The sequence below is a fragment of the Tachypleus tridentatus genome, chromosome 1, assembly GCF_004210375.1.
Source record: "Tachypleus tridentatus isolate NWPU-2018 chromosome 1, ASM421037v1, whole genome shotgun sequence".
NCBI classification, from domain to species: Eukaryota; Metazoa; Arthropoda; class Merostomata; order Xiphosura; family Limulidae; genus Tachypleus; species Tachypleus tridentatus.
In genome coordinates this window covers 49,191,958-49,209,041 of record NC_134825.1, presented here as the reverse complement: position 1 = coordinate 49,209,041, position 17,084 = coordinate 49,191,958, and the positions used below count along the sequence as shown (strand labels likewise).

At 28.3% G+C, this 17,084-nt stretch overlaps 1 protein-coding gene across 1 annotated transcript in view; it reads left to right on the top strand.

Moving 5' to 3' along the window:
* LOC143247864 (F-actin-uncapping protein LRRC16A-like) overlaps positions 1–17,084 on the top strand; it is an 89,892-nt gene that overhangs the window by 26,012 nt on the left and 46,796 nt on the right. Inside the window, 7 exon segments of the mRNA XM_076496422.1 lie at positions 773–867; positions 3,025–3,066; positions 5,283–5,470; positions 6,174–6,251; positions 8,370–8,557; positions 12,054–12,205; positions 15,614–15,713. Coding sequence (XP_076352537.1) covers positions 773–867; positions 3,025–3,066; positions 5,283–5,470; positions 6,174–6,251; positions 8,370–8,557; positions 12,054–12,205; positions 15,614–15,713 — 843 coding nt within the window.

Below are 17,084 nucleotides of genomic sequence, written 5' to 3'. Positions count from 1 at the left end.
TTTTGCAATTAAAGAAAGTTCATGTGCCTCTTTTTGTGTAATATCTCAACCTGTCTAAATCTCTTAGTATTTTTTATATTAAAAGTTAATAAAATAGGTTGGCTTTATTTGTAAATAATGAATTATATTAAATATAGTCAAACCCTTGACTTGTATGTGTACTTTTCCTAGGAATAAATCTCATTTGTGTAAAATTACAAATTAAACAAAATTGTTAAATACTTTTAGTGTTTTAAAACTATCACAGATGAAGAAGCATTAATATATTAATATCTGTAATTTTAAAGTACTGGCATATATGTTAAACAACAACAACTAAAAAATAAAATAAGTTATGAAGTAGGGAATCAGTGTATTGAAAGTGTTTGTTAAATTACAAGTTTAGAAACATTGAGAGAAAGTGTTAATTTTCAGTCAGGAGATGAAATCTGATAATGATTGATTGGTTGAGTGAACTTTAAAAAATAGTTTTTAACACAACAATATGCAACAGAAATTAATGTTTTAAGTAAAGAATATATTATAATATAGCAAAAAATTAGATTAACAGTTTTCAAAGGGCATATTTTTTTCTAATTAGATAAAACTGAAACATTGTTCTTTTAATAATTTTTGGGCAAACCTTGAAATTTGAAGATTTGTTGAAATGTTAGAAGACCTTTAAAAAGTAGAGAATAATATTTCTAACCTATTCAGTTTGTATGTATTCCACTTTCCAGTAATTATAAATAATAGAGAATTATAAGAAAAAAAAAATTTTTTTCTCCTGTAGGGATTTTGCTCACAAGTTGTCAATGGCATTAATTTCCAATCCACATACTCCTCTCCACACCCTTGACTTGTCAAATAACCTAATAGAAGATAAAGGTATGATATATCCTTTGTCTAGATGTTGAATTTCAGTATTTATAACTAATACCATTTGTTCTATCTTTTATTTTGGGTGTCTTAAACTTTCACATTGTTATCTTTAGTGCATTGCATGGTTCTGTGTGTTTACTAAGAGTAGACGTGCTAAACAATGCTCAATCAATCTAGCACACAGTTCAGAGGTTGTGACATATGAAGATAGCATTTTCAATAGTACAGTAATATATCAATGTACATAGAACAAATGTTTACAATAAAATGCAATCTTCACCATGTAGTGAAACATTATATTTTTTCTTTTTCATCATCAACGTTATTTTATAATAAACATCTAAAATAATATATATTTCAGTAGCAAAATTCACAGGAACATTCATTTACCATTTAATATTGTACAATCAAAGTTTTTTTTTTTTTGTTAATTTTATTCTTTCTTTCTATGTGTCATCACAAATGGAGTACACCCACCACTGTCACCTCATAAATGTTTTTTGAAGTATTTAACATTCAGTTGCAATGGAAGCCTTTAATAATATTGATCTGATACACGTGATATCTTGAAACCAGGGATTTAAATAGCACATGCTGAAACTGGATTCTTTTAACAGAATATGTAAAACCTGCACATTCTACTATTGACTTGTTCCCCAGTGGGTTGATGGACATATGGTACTAAATTCTGGAGCCCACTTCTCCATGGTAGATAGAGAAAAGAGAGCCCATTGTTTATCTTTGAATTAAAACAGCAACAGCTGTTAAATATGTTCATTTTAAAAATTGCAATAAGGTATAACTTTCCAATCTGTAAGAAAAGTTTGCTTCTCTTTAATTAATCTTAATTATTCAGTGTAGCATTCATAAGATCAGTAATTGAATGTTTTATTTTTAAACTGTACTGGAGTTATTAATTAACTCCATTTTTTGTTTTGTTTTAACAACACAAAATTAATTTCTCAGTGTATACATAGAAGATAAAAAGTTTTGCATTAAAAAAACAATACTGAAATATCCATAAAAGTTGCTTTGCTTTAATATAATTATTTTCTCTCTATTATTTTATCACTGGTTAGAACTAAAATTTTGAAAACAGCTAATTTTTTCTCTACAAGTGTTACTGTTACCTAATTAAAAATATGGATATGATAGAAAACAACTCTTTGAAGGAAACCACATGATAGGGAAAAAGTTAACAGGAACACTTTGAACTGTAAAAATTTAATATTGTAATCAAATTTTCAAAAACTTAATTTTGTTATGGATTATAAAGTTAAAAGTACCATTTAAAAGATTAAGTACATTTAACAATTAAGTTATTGTAAACAAGTTTCTACTAACCTATATAAATGCTACTTCTCATAGCAAAAAAAGTTATTCTGTTTACGTTGAGCTTTTTAGGTGGAATACTTAAGTGTGTAAGATGCACAGGACAAACATGAGTCTCATTCTTAAATCAGTTAAAAACATGGGAGATGTGCTAAAATAAGAAAATCATTTTGCTTAATTTATTTTAATTGACTGAAAGGTATCAGAATATTATATATAAATTTAAACACAAATTTAGATGCACATATAAACTATCAGGCTTTTACTGCCATTATTTTGAGAAAAATATATACATATATATAGTGTATTTACATATGCTTGGATATGTATAGTTTTTGAAAGTATATTTAAAACAAAATACTGTTTCAATACACAGAAACAAATTATATAAATCAAGCCCTCTTAATTATCTGTTATTTTAAGCATACTGAAACTGGCCAGCTCTCATGAGTTATTTTGAAGTTATGGCCAAATATTTTGTTAACAGTATGTGTACCCAACTAATGAAACAATGTATTATAATCTTAGGCAGATACAATAAAAAGAAAAAGAGAGAGTATTTAATTACCTCTGTTTTAAGCCAGGTTGATTTTTAGTTTATCTAAGTAATAAAGCTTACTGTGGTTGGAAGTTAAACACACACAGAGAAACAAATTTTTGCAATAGAATGCTGTGAAAAATGTTAAGACATTTATACATGTCTTCACAAGTATTGAAAGTAAGGAAACAGGAATAAATAAACAATTTTATAAAACACTATCAAGTTTGGAGCACAAGCACACACCACACGTACATTTTGGTGTAAACTAATTTTGTGTTTTTTTCCTATAGGAGTCAGTAGTCTGAGTGGAATCATAGCCAAGCTCACACAAGGTTGGAGATGTATAGTGTAATAACTTTGTAATGTTCACTGTGCACCTAAATCCTCCTTGTGTGTGTGATTAATGTACTTTGTTTTCTGCCTTGTAGCTTTGCATACATGTTTGCACTACTCTCTATCAGTCAACTAGTTATTCTTTTCTGTCAGGTCTTCAGTGATGTACGTAGTTCCCATTTTGTTTGACTAATTTTATAATAAGCTTAGAAGTAGCTGTATCACAATGATGGTGGTTTTATTAGCAAGATAACATGATTAATATAATTCAGTAAACATTAAGTAACACCGTCTCTTCTCTGAAGACAAAATAGCTTATTTGTACTTTTGTTTGCATACATTTTACAAATGTCATTTGTGTGTGTTTTTATCCTGTTGCATTTTAATTTTTTTTGTCCAACTTTGCATATTATAAGCTTCCATATTTATTTTCTGGAAATCTTAGTATGTGTAATTGAAAGATTTGTTATTAAATCTTACAACACCAGCTTGCATTTTATTATAGCAAGTGAATTCTGTTACAATTATAACTATTGGTAATACCACTGGCCATAAATAATTAATTCAACTATTGTTAAAATTTCTAAAAAGTATCTTCAGACTAGTTCATCATTTTTATTTCATGTAATTTACAATTTATTAATAGGTTTTTAATTAATGTCGAGGCTGTGGAATTAAAAAGAAACATTATAAGATTATTTCAAAACTTGTGGCTACAATATTAATCAAGTGTTGTAAATATGTACTTGTAAATAAACTTGCCTACGTGTACATTTGTATTTGATATCTAGCTTAATATTGCAACTTAAAATAATCAGTGACTATAGTGTTAAATGCTAGTAAATTACATTGATATTCACTGGTTAGAATAATGGATGACAGAGGCACAGTCATGTGTCAGGTGACTAGATATTGATATTATTAAAGTCAATTACATGTAAGATGATTGATTAAAGGTAAAGAAATGTAGAAGTGGTATATCAACACACAAATAGTTACATACCAGGTAGATGGAAAATTACATCAATAATCTACAGTGACATTTCAAATGATTGAAATAACAATACTAACTTACAGACACTTTATAATGTAATTAAGATGTTAACATTAAAGTGTATAATAGATGAGTGGAATAGAGAAAATAAATGTGATAGCCATAGAAGATGACTGTAATGCTAACCCAAAAAACAGTTGTATAATGTGAAAACTGTTGTGTCAACACTTATGGTGTAGATGACATACACATACCGTGTAACTAAGACACAGGATGCAGTTACTTGTTCAGGGACTTGATTCCCCTCTTTAGACTCAGCAGATAGCCAGATGTAGCTTTGCTATAACAGAACACACAAAGTTACTTGTTATATAATTTGGATAACATTTATCCATACACCAATATGTGAAGTAGCAAAATCAAATGAAATATTAAAACATTACCTTTTAAAACTCTAAAGATTTAATTTTAATTTGGAAAATGGTTGAAGTTGTAATTTGGTATCTGAAGTAATTCACATATTTTAAAATTACAGTGACTTTTTTGGTATCTTCAGATAACTTAAATTCAGGTATAAATTGTTGTTTGCCAAATTATTTTATTAGTATAGTGTGCTTCTTCACATAAGATTTTGGTACTGCAGTAGTGTATTTATATATATATATATATATATATATGCTTAAAAAGCTTTGATATTACATAAGCCACATTTTGATAATGTCAGACAGTTGAAGAATAAGTGACATATTTCAGTGCAGTAAGTTATTTTGTTAACATCACATAGTTGAATTCATGCGATGTTAGCTGCTGTAAGCTATTTTGACCAACACCAAATAGCTGAACATTAGTTGACAAAAGTAGTAAGCTGTATTATGGTAACATCAAATGTAGCAACTAAAGGTATTTAAGATATTATGATACTGTAAATTGTATTTCATAGTTGAATATTAGATGAAGGTAAGTTGTATTCTGATAGATGTGTCATTAGTTAACTTTGATCTTGCTGACATTAACAGCATGAAATATATTCTGGTACTATTACTTAACGAGAGTGTTAAATGATGTTAAGTATTTTCTGGTGCCATTGGTTTTAACCATAATATTGCAATTCATTAAGCTTTTTCCTGACAGTGTCAGCTAACTAGAATATTATATGCTATATAAAGAGATGGTATTTTAACATTAAACCCTTGCTTTATAAATTGTATTTTTTTCTGTCAGGTGTTGGTCATGTGAGTAATGCTGTTGGCAAACTTCAAAAAGGCCTAGTTCACCTTAGCCTTTCCAAGACTGGATTGACATCTAAAGGAATCAATAACCTTGCACATGCTCTCTCTTTAAATCACTCCATGCCTTCTACACTGACCTACCTCAATCTTAATGATAATGTTTTCAAGGAAGATGTGAATGTAAGTAAATAACATTGAACAAGTTAGCTGATTTATGATGTAGTTCCTCAATCTAATATTTTTATAATGCTGGAGAAAATGCAAGTTTTTCCTCCCTTTGGAAGCTGCGGTAGAGGCATATTGCTTTTTGTATTCTTTGTATTGTTTAATTTCTTGCAATCAGTTTCTTATTCTAAAAAGTTTTTGTTTGTTTTTATTATATTTTTATGTTTTATGGCAATAGTATCAAAAGGGTGTTAAGTTTCTTTTTTAATTAAATTTGCATTTAATTTTAAAAAAATATTTAAAACTGTAGTTTCTGAAAGTTATTTTTTATTTTGTGGAAGAAATAAATGTAATAATAGAATACAGTTAACAGGGTGTAGGATTATCGATTTGGTTTTAATTCTGTACAACCAAGTCTATGTAAGGAGTGTAATAAGAAAAGTTAATTATGTGTAATGTCTTTAGTCCCAGCTTGACCAAGAAAAATATTGTTCAAACAATTTAGATGAAACAAGAAACCAATATTCTTTCCTTAACCTCAGTTACATATACTTAGTTACACATACTTTAATGGAAATAGTGAAAAAAAGGTTGAATGTTTTGATTTTAAATGAATCTGTTCAGTGATGTTAATTTGCATGCTGTTTAAGTACTGTAAAAGTGTAAAGTTTTGTTGTTTTTTTTTCTAAATCTTTGTTCTCAACATGCTTTCTTGTAGAACTTGTACAACTTTCTGGCACAACCAAATTCCCTTACACATTTAGACCTCTCTGGTACAGAATGTGCAATGGACACTGTAAGTTTTATTTATATGCCCATTATTATTATAATATAAAATGTTAATGTTTAATTCTGTTTATGTATTTTCCAAGAACAATTACATTACACTGTGTAACACAAATTTTGTTCCTGGATAGTGTGTGTTATTTCTTAATTGCTTGCATTGTAAAAGTACAGGAAATGGCCATTATTCCCTTTCAACTTTGCTTTTGTGGCCTGGATAATGAAATTTAGAAATTAACCTATTTTCTATGTAAAAATGGGTAAATTTGCACATTTTCATTTGCATAAGGTCTGAATAAAACAATATGTGAATCAAGATTTACATGTATTTATACTAAAGGTATACAAAATGTTTAGAAGTGAGTAGTTTTTTTTGCGACTGTAATGAAAATCACTTTCATATCAGCCCCCAAATACAGTCTCCCATCATGTTTTCATAATACGCTCCCAGGTCACAAAAACGAAGTTTGAAGAAAAAAATAAGATCTTTTCCATTTACTTTAGGCATAAACAATTGGGAAATAACATTTTCTGCCCAGGAACAATAAAAATTAAAAGCTTTACATAATGTTATAAGACAGTAATGATGATTTAGTAAACAGTTTTTTTAGAAAGTAACTTATTTGTTATACTTTCAAACTCTTGGATAAGACAAAACCTTAACTACAACTTGTATGTGTGGGTGTAATTTTTACTTATAAATATGTTTAATTAGTGTTATAATTTGCTTAAATTTCCATTGTGGCACAAGCCATCACTGCATGAGGATAAATATTTTCTGGGAAACTTAACACTTGTCATGCAAATTTGTAACAACTTGCCTCATTCTGAGAAAGATGTCAGTTTTTAATTCCATTTGATACACACTGCAACATTTGCAATAAAACTATATTCGTTATTAAGATCTTGAACTCGAGTTGCATTTCCCATTATTTTCTGTTCACAGAAACATTTCTTATCAAAAGCACCTCAAATTGAAATGTATTATAATATGTACTTGGTATTTAAACAAAAAAAATAATAACTATACACTGATAAAACATTTGCATAATATTAATAAAACTGGAGGTTTGTAAAGAATTTCTGATTATAAGACCAAGAAGTGAGACTGGAAACTAAATAGATAGTTTTTTAAAAGTGTATCCAGTTACCTTTCAAAGAAGAAAAACTGTTAACTTGTGTCATTGAGATCATTAGGAAAGCAGTACTGTTTGTTTTTGTAATGTGCTCAACTGGGTAAATTCTATGTTTTTAGGTAAGATAACAGTGAATTTTCTAGTCAATAAAATTGCATATTACAAATGAATGCACTACAGAGTTATTGAGTATTTTTAATGATACAAGTAAGATTTAGATTAATAAAGCTTTTGTGCACACATAAATAATACTTTTAAACTTTACCATTGTAACATCAAATCTTGTTTCTCATTTTTTGATGTTTCTTACCTGTGCTAGAGTTTTAGAAATTTTGTTTTGTTACAGTTTCTATTATATGACACAGTTCACACATTACATTTTTCTAAAGTTGTAAACAGTGAGATTCAAAAGTTTCACCACATTAAACATAAAAATGAATTTAGAAGTTTCAAATTTAAAAATTAGCCTTGCAAAAATTAATTGTAAATTTTCATAACTTATACAACTCTTTCCCACGAATGCTAGATCATTTTTTCTGCTTATTTTGCTAATTTCATAGTCACTGTGTAGGAAAACTTCTGCCATTGATGCTGTGCATACTTTATCAGATAAAGGAAAACAATTAGGAACAAAAAAAAATTTTTTTTTTTTTTATAATAGGATTTAGACTAGTTAAAATTATGTGGTTGTCAGGTATTAAATAGGTTTATAAATTATAAGGTTTAATACTTATGCTTTAAAACAAAATATATCATCAAATATAATTAACGAAACTTTTACGTACAGAATTTCATATATTGAATGAATAGCTGTGCATTGCTCTAACAATGAAGTATGAAATACAGCTTCTGAAGACTAGAAGGGTAACTGCAAAAGGAAGTTTCATCTAATAGGAATAATCTATTTCAAAATAGTACTCTCTTAAAAAAAATTTTCTTGACAGTTATACTTAGTAGTACCTTGTTTTATATAGTGTATTACTGTTGAATTCTAGGTTTTTGGAGCTTTGTTGAGAGGATGTACCCAGAAGTTAGCTGTATTGAATCTTGCTAGAAACCAGTTTTCTACTAAGAAGACAAAGGATGTAAATGTCCCACCTTCCTTTAAAGCATTCTTTTCCAGCACAGTGGCTCTTCGATTTCTGAACATGTCTGGAAACAAACTGCCTCTTGAAGCTTTAAAGTAAGCCTCATTGTTAATGTGAGCTTGCACCTTGAAGTAACTGAAATCTGTACAGTTTGGCAGAGTATGGCCTAGTAGTTAATATGCAGGACTGAATCTGAGGTTTTATGGTTCATATCCCTTTATGACAAAAGTGTGCTTTTAGTCAATGGTCAAAAATAAGATAGTTTCCAAATATCCATTTTTCAACAACATAATACTGCTGGGATATTTTAATATATTTTACAAGTGCTGTTAATGTTTATTTTTGTTATTTATTTAATAGTTTCAGGCAGTCATGGCTCATTGATCTAGGTCTTCAAAACTTCACCTAGAGGTTGTTAGTTTTCACATTCATGATATCTTTGCATCTTGATTCATTTTATTCCTGTACATTTTTTGGTGATTCCTATTCCCCTTTTTTAAATTAGCGTATTACTTAAGTTTTTTTGTTTGTTTTTGTTTATTGAATATAGATTTTATGCTATATTTGTGTATATGTATTCAGTTTAATATCACACATTTTTCAACAGTTTACTGCTGCTTTGGTTGTGTTTGTTTTTTTTCCATCCAACCATTATTTACTGAGCCATATGGTTTTGTGCCTGAGGTTTCATGTAAACATACATTTAGCAAAATATAATTTGTAGGATAATTCACCACTCACAGAGTAGAGAAATCTAATATTGTAATTGACAGCAAGCAAACTTGAGAAAAATGAAAGACAGTGAACTTAAAAAATGACAAATCCTTAATGTAGCAGTTTCCAATGAATGCTTTGTAAGTTGCACAAATTATTTTCTCATTAATATGTAGTACTAACACACTAGGTTTTTTAATAGTAGAAAGTTAAGGGTTTTGAGAAATTCTTTAAGGCAAAAAACTAAGGTGCTTGAATTACTTTTAAAACTACTCTGACATGCTTCGTACTGCATTCGTTACTACTGTCCAAGTTTCAGTAAAATATTCAAAGCTGTTTTTTATGTAGAAGCTTGTAAAACAATGAATAATAATGTTAGAGACAACTGAGTATAAAGGTTGTTTACACTTATACACATATACACTTCAGTAAAATATTCAAAGCTGTTTTTTAGGTAGAAGCTTTTAAAACAATGAATAATAATAATGTTAGAGACAACAGTATAAATGTTTACTCTCATAAAATGAAGTGTTTCTAACTAGAGTAACTGTTCTTAAATGGCTTTTACATTTCTGCAATACTTGAATGGCTTTGAAAAGTTTGTTGGTAAAAAAGAACTTGGATAGTTTTAAAGAGTAGAAATTCTGACTTTCAAGAATTAACTTAAAAATAGTTCTACAATCTTAAGAGTTTATTTAGGAGTTGCACATAGATTTTGGTGCAGTAAACCTAGCTATTTTGTCTGTAGACTTTGGTGCTTCATTGGGGTTAAAGATAACCTTACCTCAAAGTGATGGGGAAAAAAAATAAAATCTCCTTCTCTTTCAAGAATTAATATAAAAATAGTCTGACCTATACAGGAGTTTTTCAGGAGGCTCCCAGGTTTGAATAAAATATTCATAGCTGTTTTTTTCTGGAGGCTTGTGAAATAATAATAATACAGAACAAATGGGTGAAGCTTGAATTCTGTCTAGCAATTGGTAAATCAACTTTTTCATTGTTATCAATATTTTAGCATCCTTAGTCATTGAGGTAAAAGTTCTTGAGTGTTGTTTAAAGAACAAGTCTGCTTTTTTAGATGGTTTTTGTCCATATGTTCTATTATATAATGTTTGTGAAATTCCTGTCATGGTTCATAATAAAATATTTGTAGAGCAGCTTTTAAAGTTTCAGTGTTCAGAAGCATTAATAGGTTTAACCATGTTATATGCTTTGTGTAGTTCTTCATCAAGTTTTACCATTTCATTTGGTATGGGAAACCTTAATATACAAAAGTTCTTTTATACATACATATATAAGTAGCTCTAATCCTATCACTTGCATTGATTGTCAATAGGTAATCAAGTCAGTACTATAAAAGAATAATTAACTTAATATAAAACAACCATTATGAAAGAAAAATAGTTTTACGTTATTTGTCCTAGTTGTCAACATTAAATTACCTCATAGTCTGTGACTACATACCTAAATGCTCTAAGGATATTCCATCTATCAGACAAAATCTAAATGCTGATGTCAAACTAGCTAGCAGCTATGAAAAATCAGTTAGTTAGAAGTTGAGTGCTTACACCCACAACATCTCAACTCCTACTGTCCTTTTCTGCCTGCAGCCAGTTGTGGGAAGGCAGCTACCATTAATACTGAGAGATACAACTTAAAGTAGAAATAAAACCACCCTAAACATCCAACAAGGTAAAACTCCCAACCTTCACCCGTTTATTTTCCAAATAATGTTAAAAAGAACATAAAATACTAATTTTAATAGTTTTTAAGCTCCTACTCTTCTTCATTTCTTCTGAAGACTTGTTCGAATATAACCCAGTTGAGCTGAAACAAGCTCAACTACCTGAAGTTAGTATTTCTATTCTTGTATACTGAACAAAAATCTAAACTTTTGAAAGTTTGTTAAGTAAGTTCTCCAAACTTGAACTCTAAAAGGCTTGTAACAATAACAGTTGGAAAAATTATTATTAATCCTTTAAAATAAATATAATATATACTTTGCTGTTATAAAAGCTTATTGTAATAATAGTTGAGTAGAAATTCATATTAATCCTTTGAATATTTATAATATTTACTTTGATTTGTTATTTGTTGCACAGTATTTTTGTATTTTGTTGGTGGTTTCAATATATTTTACTTTCTGTTACTTTTATATTGTGCTGTAAAAGAAAATACTGTCATTTTTTCACTATTTGTGTTATCTACACTGATGTATATTATAAAATGAAATAATTATAGTAGTTTGATATGTATTTGTAGGATACATACCCTGGTACCTGTCATCCTTACTGACACAACACCCTGCTTAAGAATTTTACCAGGGCATAGTAGTAAACTGCATAAAAAGAAAGGAATAAAATTGCTATTTGGAAGCTTTTTTTTTTTTTTTGCAAAATAAAGCTTAACAGCTCAAAATTAAACTTGATGTTACAAGTATTTTTAGGTTCAACTTGTTGAACTTGTTTGTTTTGTTCTTGCCTTTTACCCTAAAATGCATTTTGGTTGTTATTCAAGCCCATTTTCAAGATATCTATTTAGTTCTGATAGAACAGAGTTGATACTCTGCCAGATAAAATTATCTGTTACAATTCATTTATACTAAATGTAAGATGTTTGGATGTTGCATAACAGATTCAATATAAATGTATTTAACAGTTATAGAATGACATTAGTATAAAAATTGATAAAGCTGCTTCAAACAAATTGCTTTAATATAAAAACAGAGTAGTTCTTGAAATGTTAATTTGTATAGCTTTGTGATGCAAGCAAATAATATAACTGCATGAAATTGCTGTTTTGATTTAATTACTGTATTCATCTGCATATAATTTTAGTATACTGTTTTTTGTTTTTTCTTTCCTTTCAAACCATCAGAGCCATGCTTTTGGGGTTAGCATGCAATGAGTTTGCTACTGATGTAGCTCTGGATCTTAGCAGCAATGACTTAAAGTCCCAAGGTTCTCAGGTGCTAGAGTCATGTCTTCCTGGTATCCACTGTCTGTGTAGTCTGGATATTAGTGACAATGGTAAGAAACAGAAAAATCAGTCTGTATTTCAAATAAAATGTAAAATCAAATCTCTTAATTCTCTCAATATAGACTTAGTCTATATGACTTGACTACATGACATCTTTGTACTCATTTAAAGACTTTATATTTAAATCTTTTAATTTTCAATATAATATGTATATCTTCACAATTTTGCACTTTCACTTGCAAAAAAATCATTTTTAGTGAATAATATTTAATAAAGATTTGTCCATGAATATATTGAGTATTTGTTTTGAATAGTCCATGTGAAAAGTTGTTTTAATTTGAAAATTAAAAATACATTTCCTCATCTCAAAAAAAACTCAAATTTCTTTGTGTAATTGCTAAGACTTCCTAAATGCATTTCAAACTTTTTTTGCAAAGTCGAATCAGTCAACTTGACTTACCTTGTAACCACCAAAAAACATCAAAATGAATCTAAATTACCCTGTTTTTCTTTCTAGAATGGTTTTCAATTGTAATGTGAAACTGCATTCATTTATCTTGAGTAGATCTAAGTTCATAACATCTATTTGTAATTAAATTTTATTGTTTCATTGCCTTTTGTACCATGTGTAACCACTATCCCATGTCATTATAAGTTGTAAATTACTTGGAGCACCTCGTTCGATTCATGTTACACTAGCAAGTTACGTTATCCACGAATTACTACAAACTGCTCAGGTGCATGTGTGTTGAAGCATTTTTATCATTTATCTTATTTAATTTAATATTAACTAACCCAAAAAGATCCATATTTTTGCATTTGTTACTTTCATAATTATGCATAAAAAAAAAACAAGGAACAAGATACCTATCCAATCTCTATTTTCTTTTTTTTTGCTTTTGATTATTGAAGAGAGTTAACTGCAATTTTTTATACTACTAATATTATTGCATTGATAATTTTTATTTAATTATATATTGCACCAAACAAAATAGACTAAAAATATGTATAAAATATACAAATTTCTTTGTCTTAAAATTCTTCTGGTTTTCTAACTCTTCAACCATAGTCATTACAAATTCATCTAAGCCACTCGTTAACTTTCCCATAGGAACAACGTTGGTACTCTGAGTGAAATTTACATTTAACTACTCCGAATATGTCATTATGCAATACATCATTTGACAGATGAAAATATTAAGTTTGTGTCAGTTATATGTAATATATAATTGAATGTAAGAGAGAATTATTATCAAATTTTAAAGTGGAGATGTGATGGGTGTGTGTATCAGGAGGAGTCTGATTTTCTATTTGACAGCTCTGTAACCAAACAAAATTGAATACTATGATAAATGTGGTTTGTTTGAATAATTACAATTGAACAAAAGTAATTTACATTTAATTCTAGACTTTTTCAAGGGATGGTGGATAAAATAGGGATGATGACATGCTAAGAGAAAATGTCATACAAGGGGAAATTCTGGATTTTTTAAATGTTGCCTTGTAGATTAATAACTTTTTACAATTAAAAATGGATTATTAGGTAATATTTTATGCTGTTGTAATTGGTAATATATTAACAAAGAGTAGTTTAAAAAAATTGTGAATGTAAGACTAAAATCCATTCATCATACAGTAAAGGATGCTCGTGATGATGGGGTAAATGCAGAATGGTTAGGTATGAAAGCCATGCTAACTTGACATTTGTGCTCTTTGTATTCAAGCAGGAATAAATTAGTCAAATTTCTGAAAGTTGAATGGAGCTATGATTCAAGGTTAAATGAAATTTATTTGCTACATTTTATTATCCCTAATATTATAAATCGAACAGGTTCACAACAAAACATTACCAAGTAATGTGTATGGGGGGGGGGGATGAGCAGCTAGCAGTGATTAGCAGAAAAAATCTAGTAAATAAAAGAAAGTGCTTATTCACCAATTGGAGAGACGTATCTCCTTGTCTCTGATTCATATGTTACTGGTTTAAGGAACAAATACAGATTTGAACAAAATTTAAATTTTATAACAATAAAATAATTGATTGTCTTTTGTAATCATTTCAACCATTTGCTCTTAAAAATAGGCTTTGATGAAAGTTCAAAATAGGAACTATGAAACAAATTATTTACAATAATTCAACAGTAAAGGTTTAGTGAACATGCTACAGCTAGTGTGTGGTATCACATCATCCTCATTCCTAAAAATATAAATGATTGAAGAGTGTTGGTTGATACTTGGTCAAAAGTTTTAATAAAAGTGCTTCTTTGAGTTTTAATTTAACTAAATTATTTTATTATTATTGTATATAAATAAACCTGACACCAAAATGCATTAAAAAATCAAATGTTTGATATTGTGTAAATTTTATTTTCTTATTATTTTGTGTTTTTAAATGCACGTTTCAAAATTATTTAATAAATTAGTATTATGACTACAGTGGTATGTAATGTCCTTTGATAAATTACAACTTTGGCTTTTTATTGGTTATGAATAACATTATAAAATGTCAGAGAGAACTGCTGACAATGTCTGAAAGAGAGGATGTGACAAGTGTTTGATTTGTTAGCTTATGGCTCCATAAATAAATAAAAAGTAAAAACTACAAAAATTATGCTTTGCCAGAGTGTGTCTGTATTATAATAAGTAATTTACATGAAATTTAATACTCTTTGGAAAGGTGTTAAATCAATTGGGGAAGAAGGATGACCTAGAAAGCAAATGTCACAATTTTCATTCTCGGGGTGATTGAGAATTTTAAAAAATTCATTTACTTATGAAGTTTTAATTCCAAGTTTATTTGTATACAGTGATGATAAAATAGTTTAATTACATTTTGAATGAAACTGTAAAATGTTTCATACACACATTGACCTACCCATTGTTAAAGTGTTTAAAAATATTAGATTAAAAATCTAATAATCTAAGTGTTTAAAAATCTCCTTAAAGAATAGTATAACCATGAATAAGAAATATTATATTCTTTCATTTCTTGTTATAATCTCAGCTCCCTTTGGCACAAAAAAATGATTACAAAGATACCAGTAATTTAATTTAGCAAGCTAAATTTACAGTTTGCAATGCCATTTATATTAGGGAAACAGGAAAAAAAAACTTAACCCATAATATACATAAGCTAATGGGAAAAAATTGTGAGGCTTTCTAAGACCAAGTTAATTTTCAAGTACCTAATTTACTGATTTTAACAAAATGTGGATTTCATCATAATTAAATAACTAGTGTTTATTATACTTGAGAAAAAGCAGTAATTTTAATGTCATTAATTATTGAATAAACTGATTTAAAGATAAGTATTTTGAATATCACTGGTTTCTGATACTTTACTGTCTTTAAGGTGTTACTGATGCAGATGTATTAATTATTAAGTAATAAGTAAAGTAAGTGCATGTTTTTGTTTGTAAGTTTTGTTAAAGTTGTAATATCTTTGTTTTTTATTTCAGGCTTGGATGTTGATTTGTCAAGTATTATAGGTGCTGTAGGAAAAAATAAATCATTGAAACATCTAGCTATTGGTCGAAATTTCAACAATATCAAATCAAAGTGAGTATGTATTTGTTTAAAAAAAAAACAACTTAAATATTGCAACTCAGGAGCTCAAAAATGCACTTAAGTACAAGGTTCTGTGAATCTCAAATGTCTCAAGTGTTTTTGTATTTCACATTCCACAATATTTTGTGATAAGATGTGATAATCAATGAACAAATGTTTAATCAAACAGATCTATCAAAAGAGTAGAAGGATTTAAAAATAGCATAAATTGTATATACACATCACTATTATAAAATGCTTAAATGTATTTCTTTGGCTTCCTGATAAGTTACAAATAGTCAAAACAGCAGTCCAGAGCAGAAAATTCAGCAAATCGGGGAATCCATTAGGCCTCTTTGTCAAAACTTTACCTTTGGTTAAATTAAAATAAATGTGTAATATTATTAATATTATATGATACTGAATAGTAAATTAGGATAATGTTTTAATATTCATACACAAACTAAATTTTATTGGTATATAGTGAGATAAAAAGGACTTCACAAATAATCAGTGAACTGTTGCTGCTAATACTGTGCTAATAACTAATACACTTGAGGCAGAGTATTTGTATATATGAAACAAAAGCAATTAATTCAGTTATCTAAAAGGATACAAAAGTTGGAGTCCTGATAAACTATGGTTGAAAATCAACCATTCAAATTATATTTGCCAAAAAATAGGTCAGTTGTATTGGCTTTTTCAAGAACATGTAGCAAAGGTATGATGACATTGATAAATGGATCAAATATCACTGTTTTTGAAAAGAAACAATTATATACAAAAATATCAGTTGTTGAACAGGAAATAAGTAAATGATTAATGAAATGTAAATTTTGTTTCTGTAGTTTTTGAAATTTTAAATATCTAATACAAAATGCATATTTACTTGATTTTTTTTACTTTCAGTGTTATTTTCATATTTTGAATCCAACGTTTTGGCTGTTGTAGCTACATTTGAAAATGCATCAGTATTGATTCAACTGGTGGATAACTTTTTTGTTCTGTTAATCAACTTTGCTGTGTTGATACAACTTATGCAAATTTGTAATTTCATATTTTGGATCAAAACATTCAGTGTAGGGTTAAAACTATCAGTTTTTGTTTTCTTCTAGTTGTATTTACTTTATATCAGAAAAAATTTTGAAATAACATTTTTCATATAAATTACTTTTCCATTATGAAAGGGATAAGGTACATTTTATACACTAGTATAGTCTTCAGAAAATTTCTGTTACAATAAAAGATCAGCTTTGTTTTTTCTGTTTTAACAACTTTGATGTCCTGAGTGAGAGTGAACTTTGGGTTTACTTGTACTAGTTTGTATTACTTGTCTCTCTCTCTCTCAAGTTCAAATCCTATTACTGAACATGCTTGCCCTTT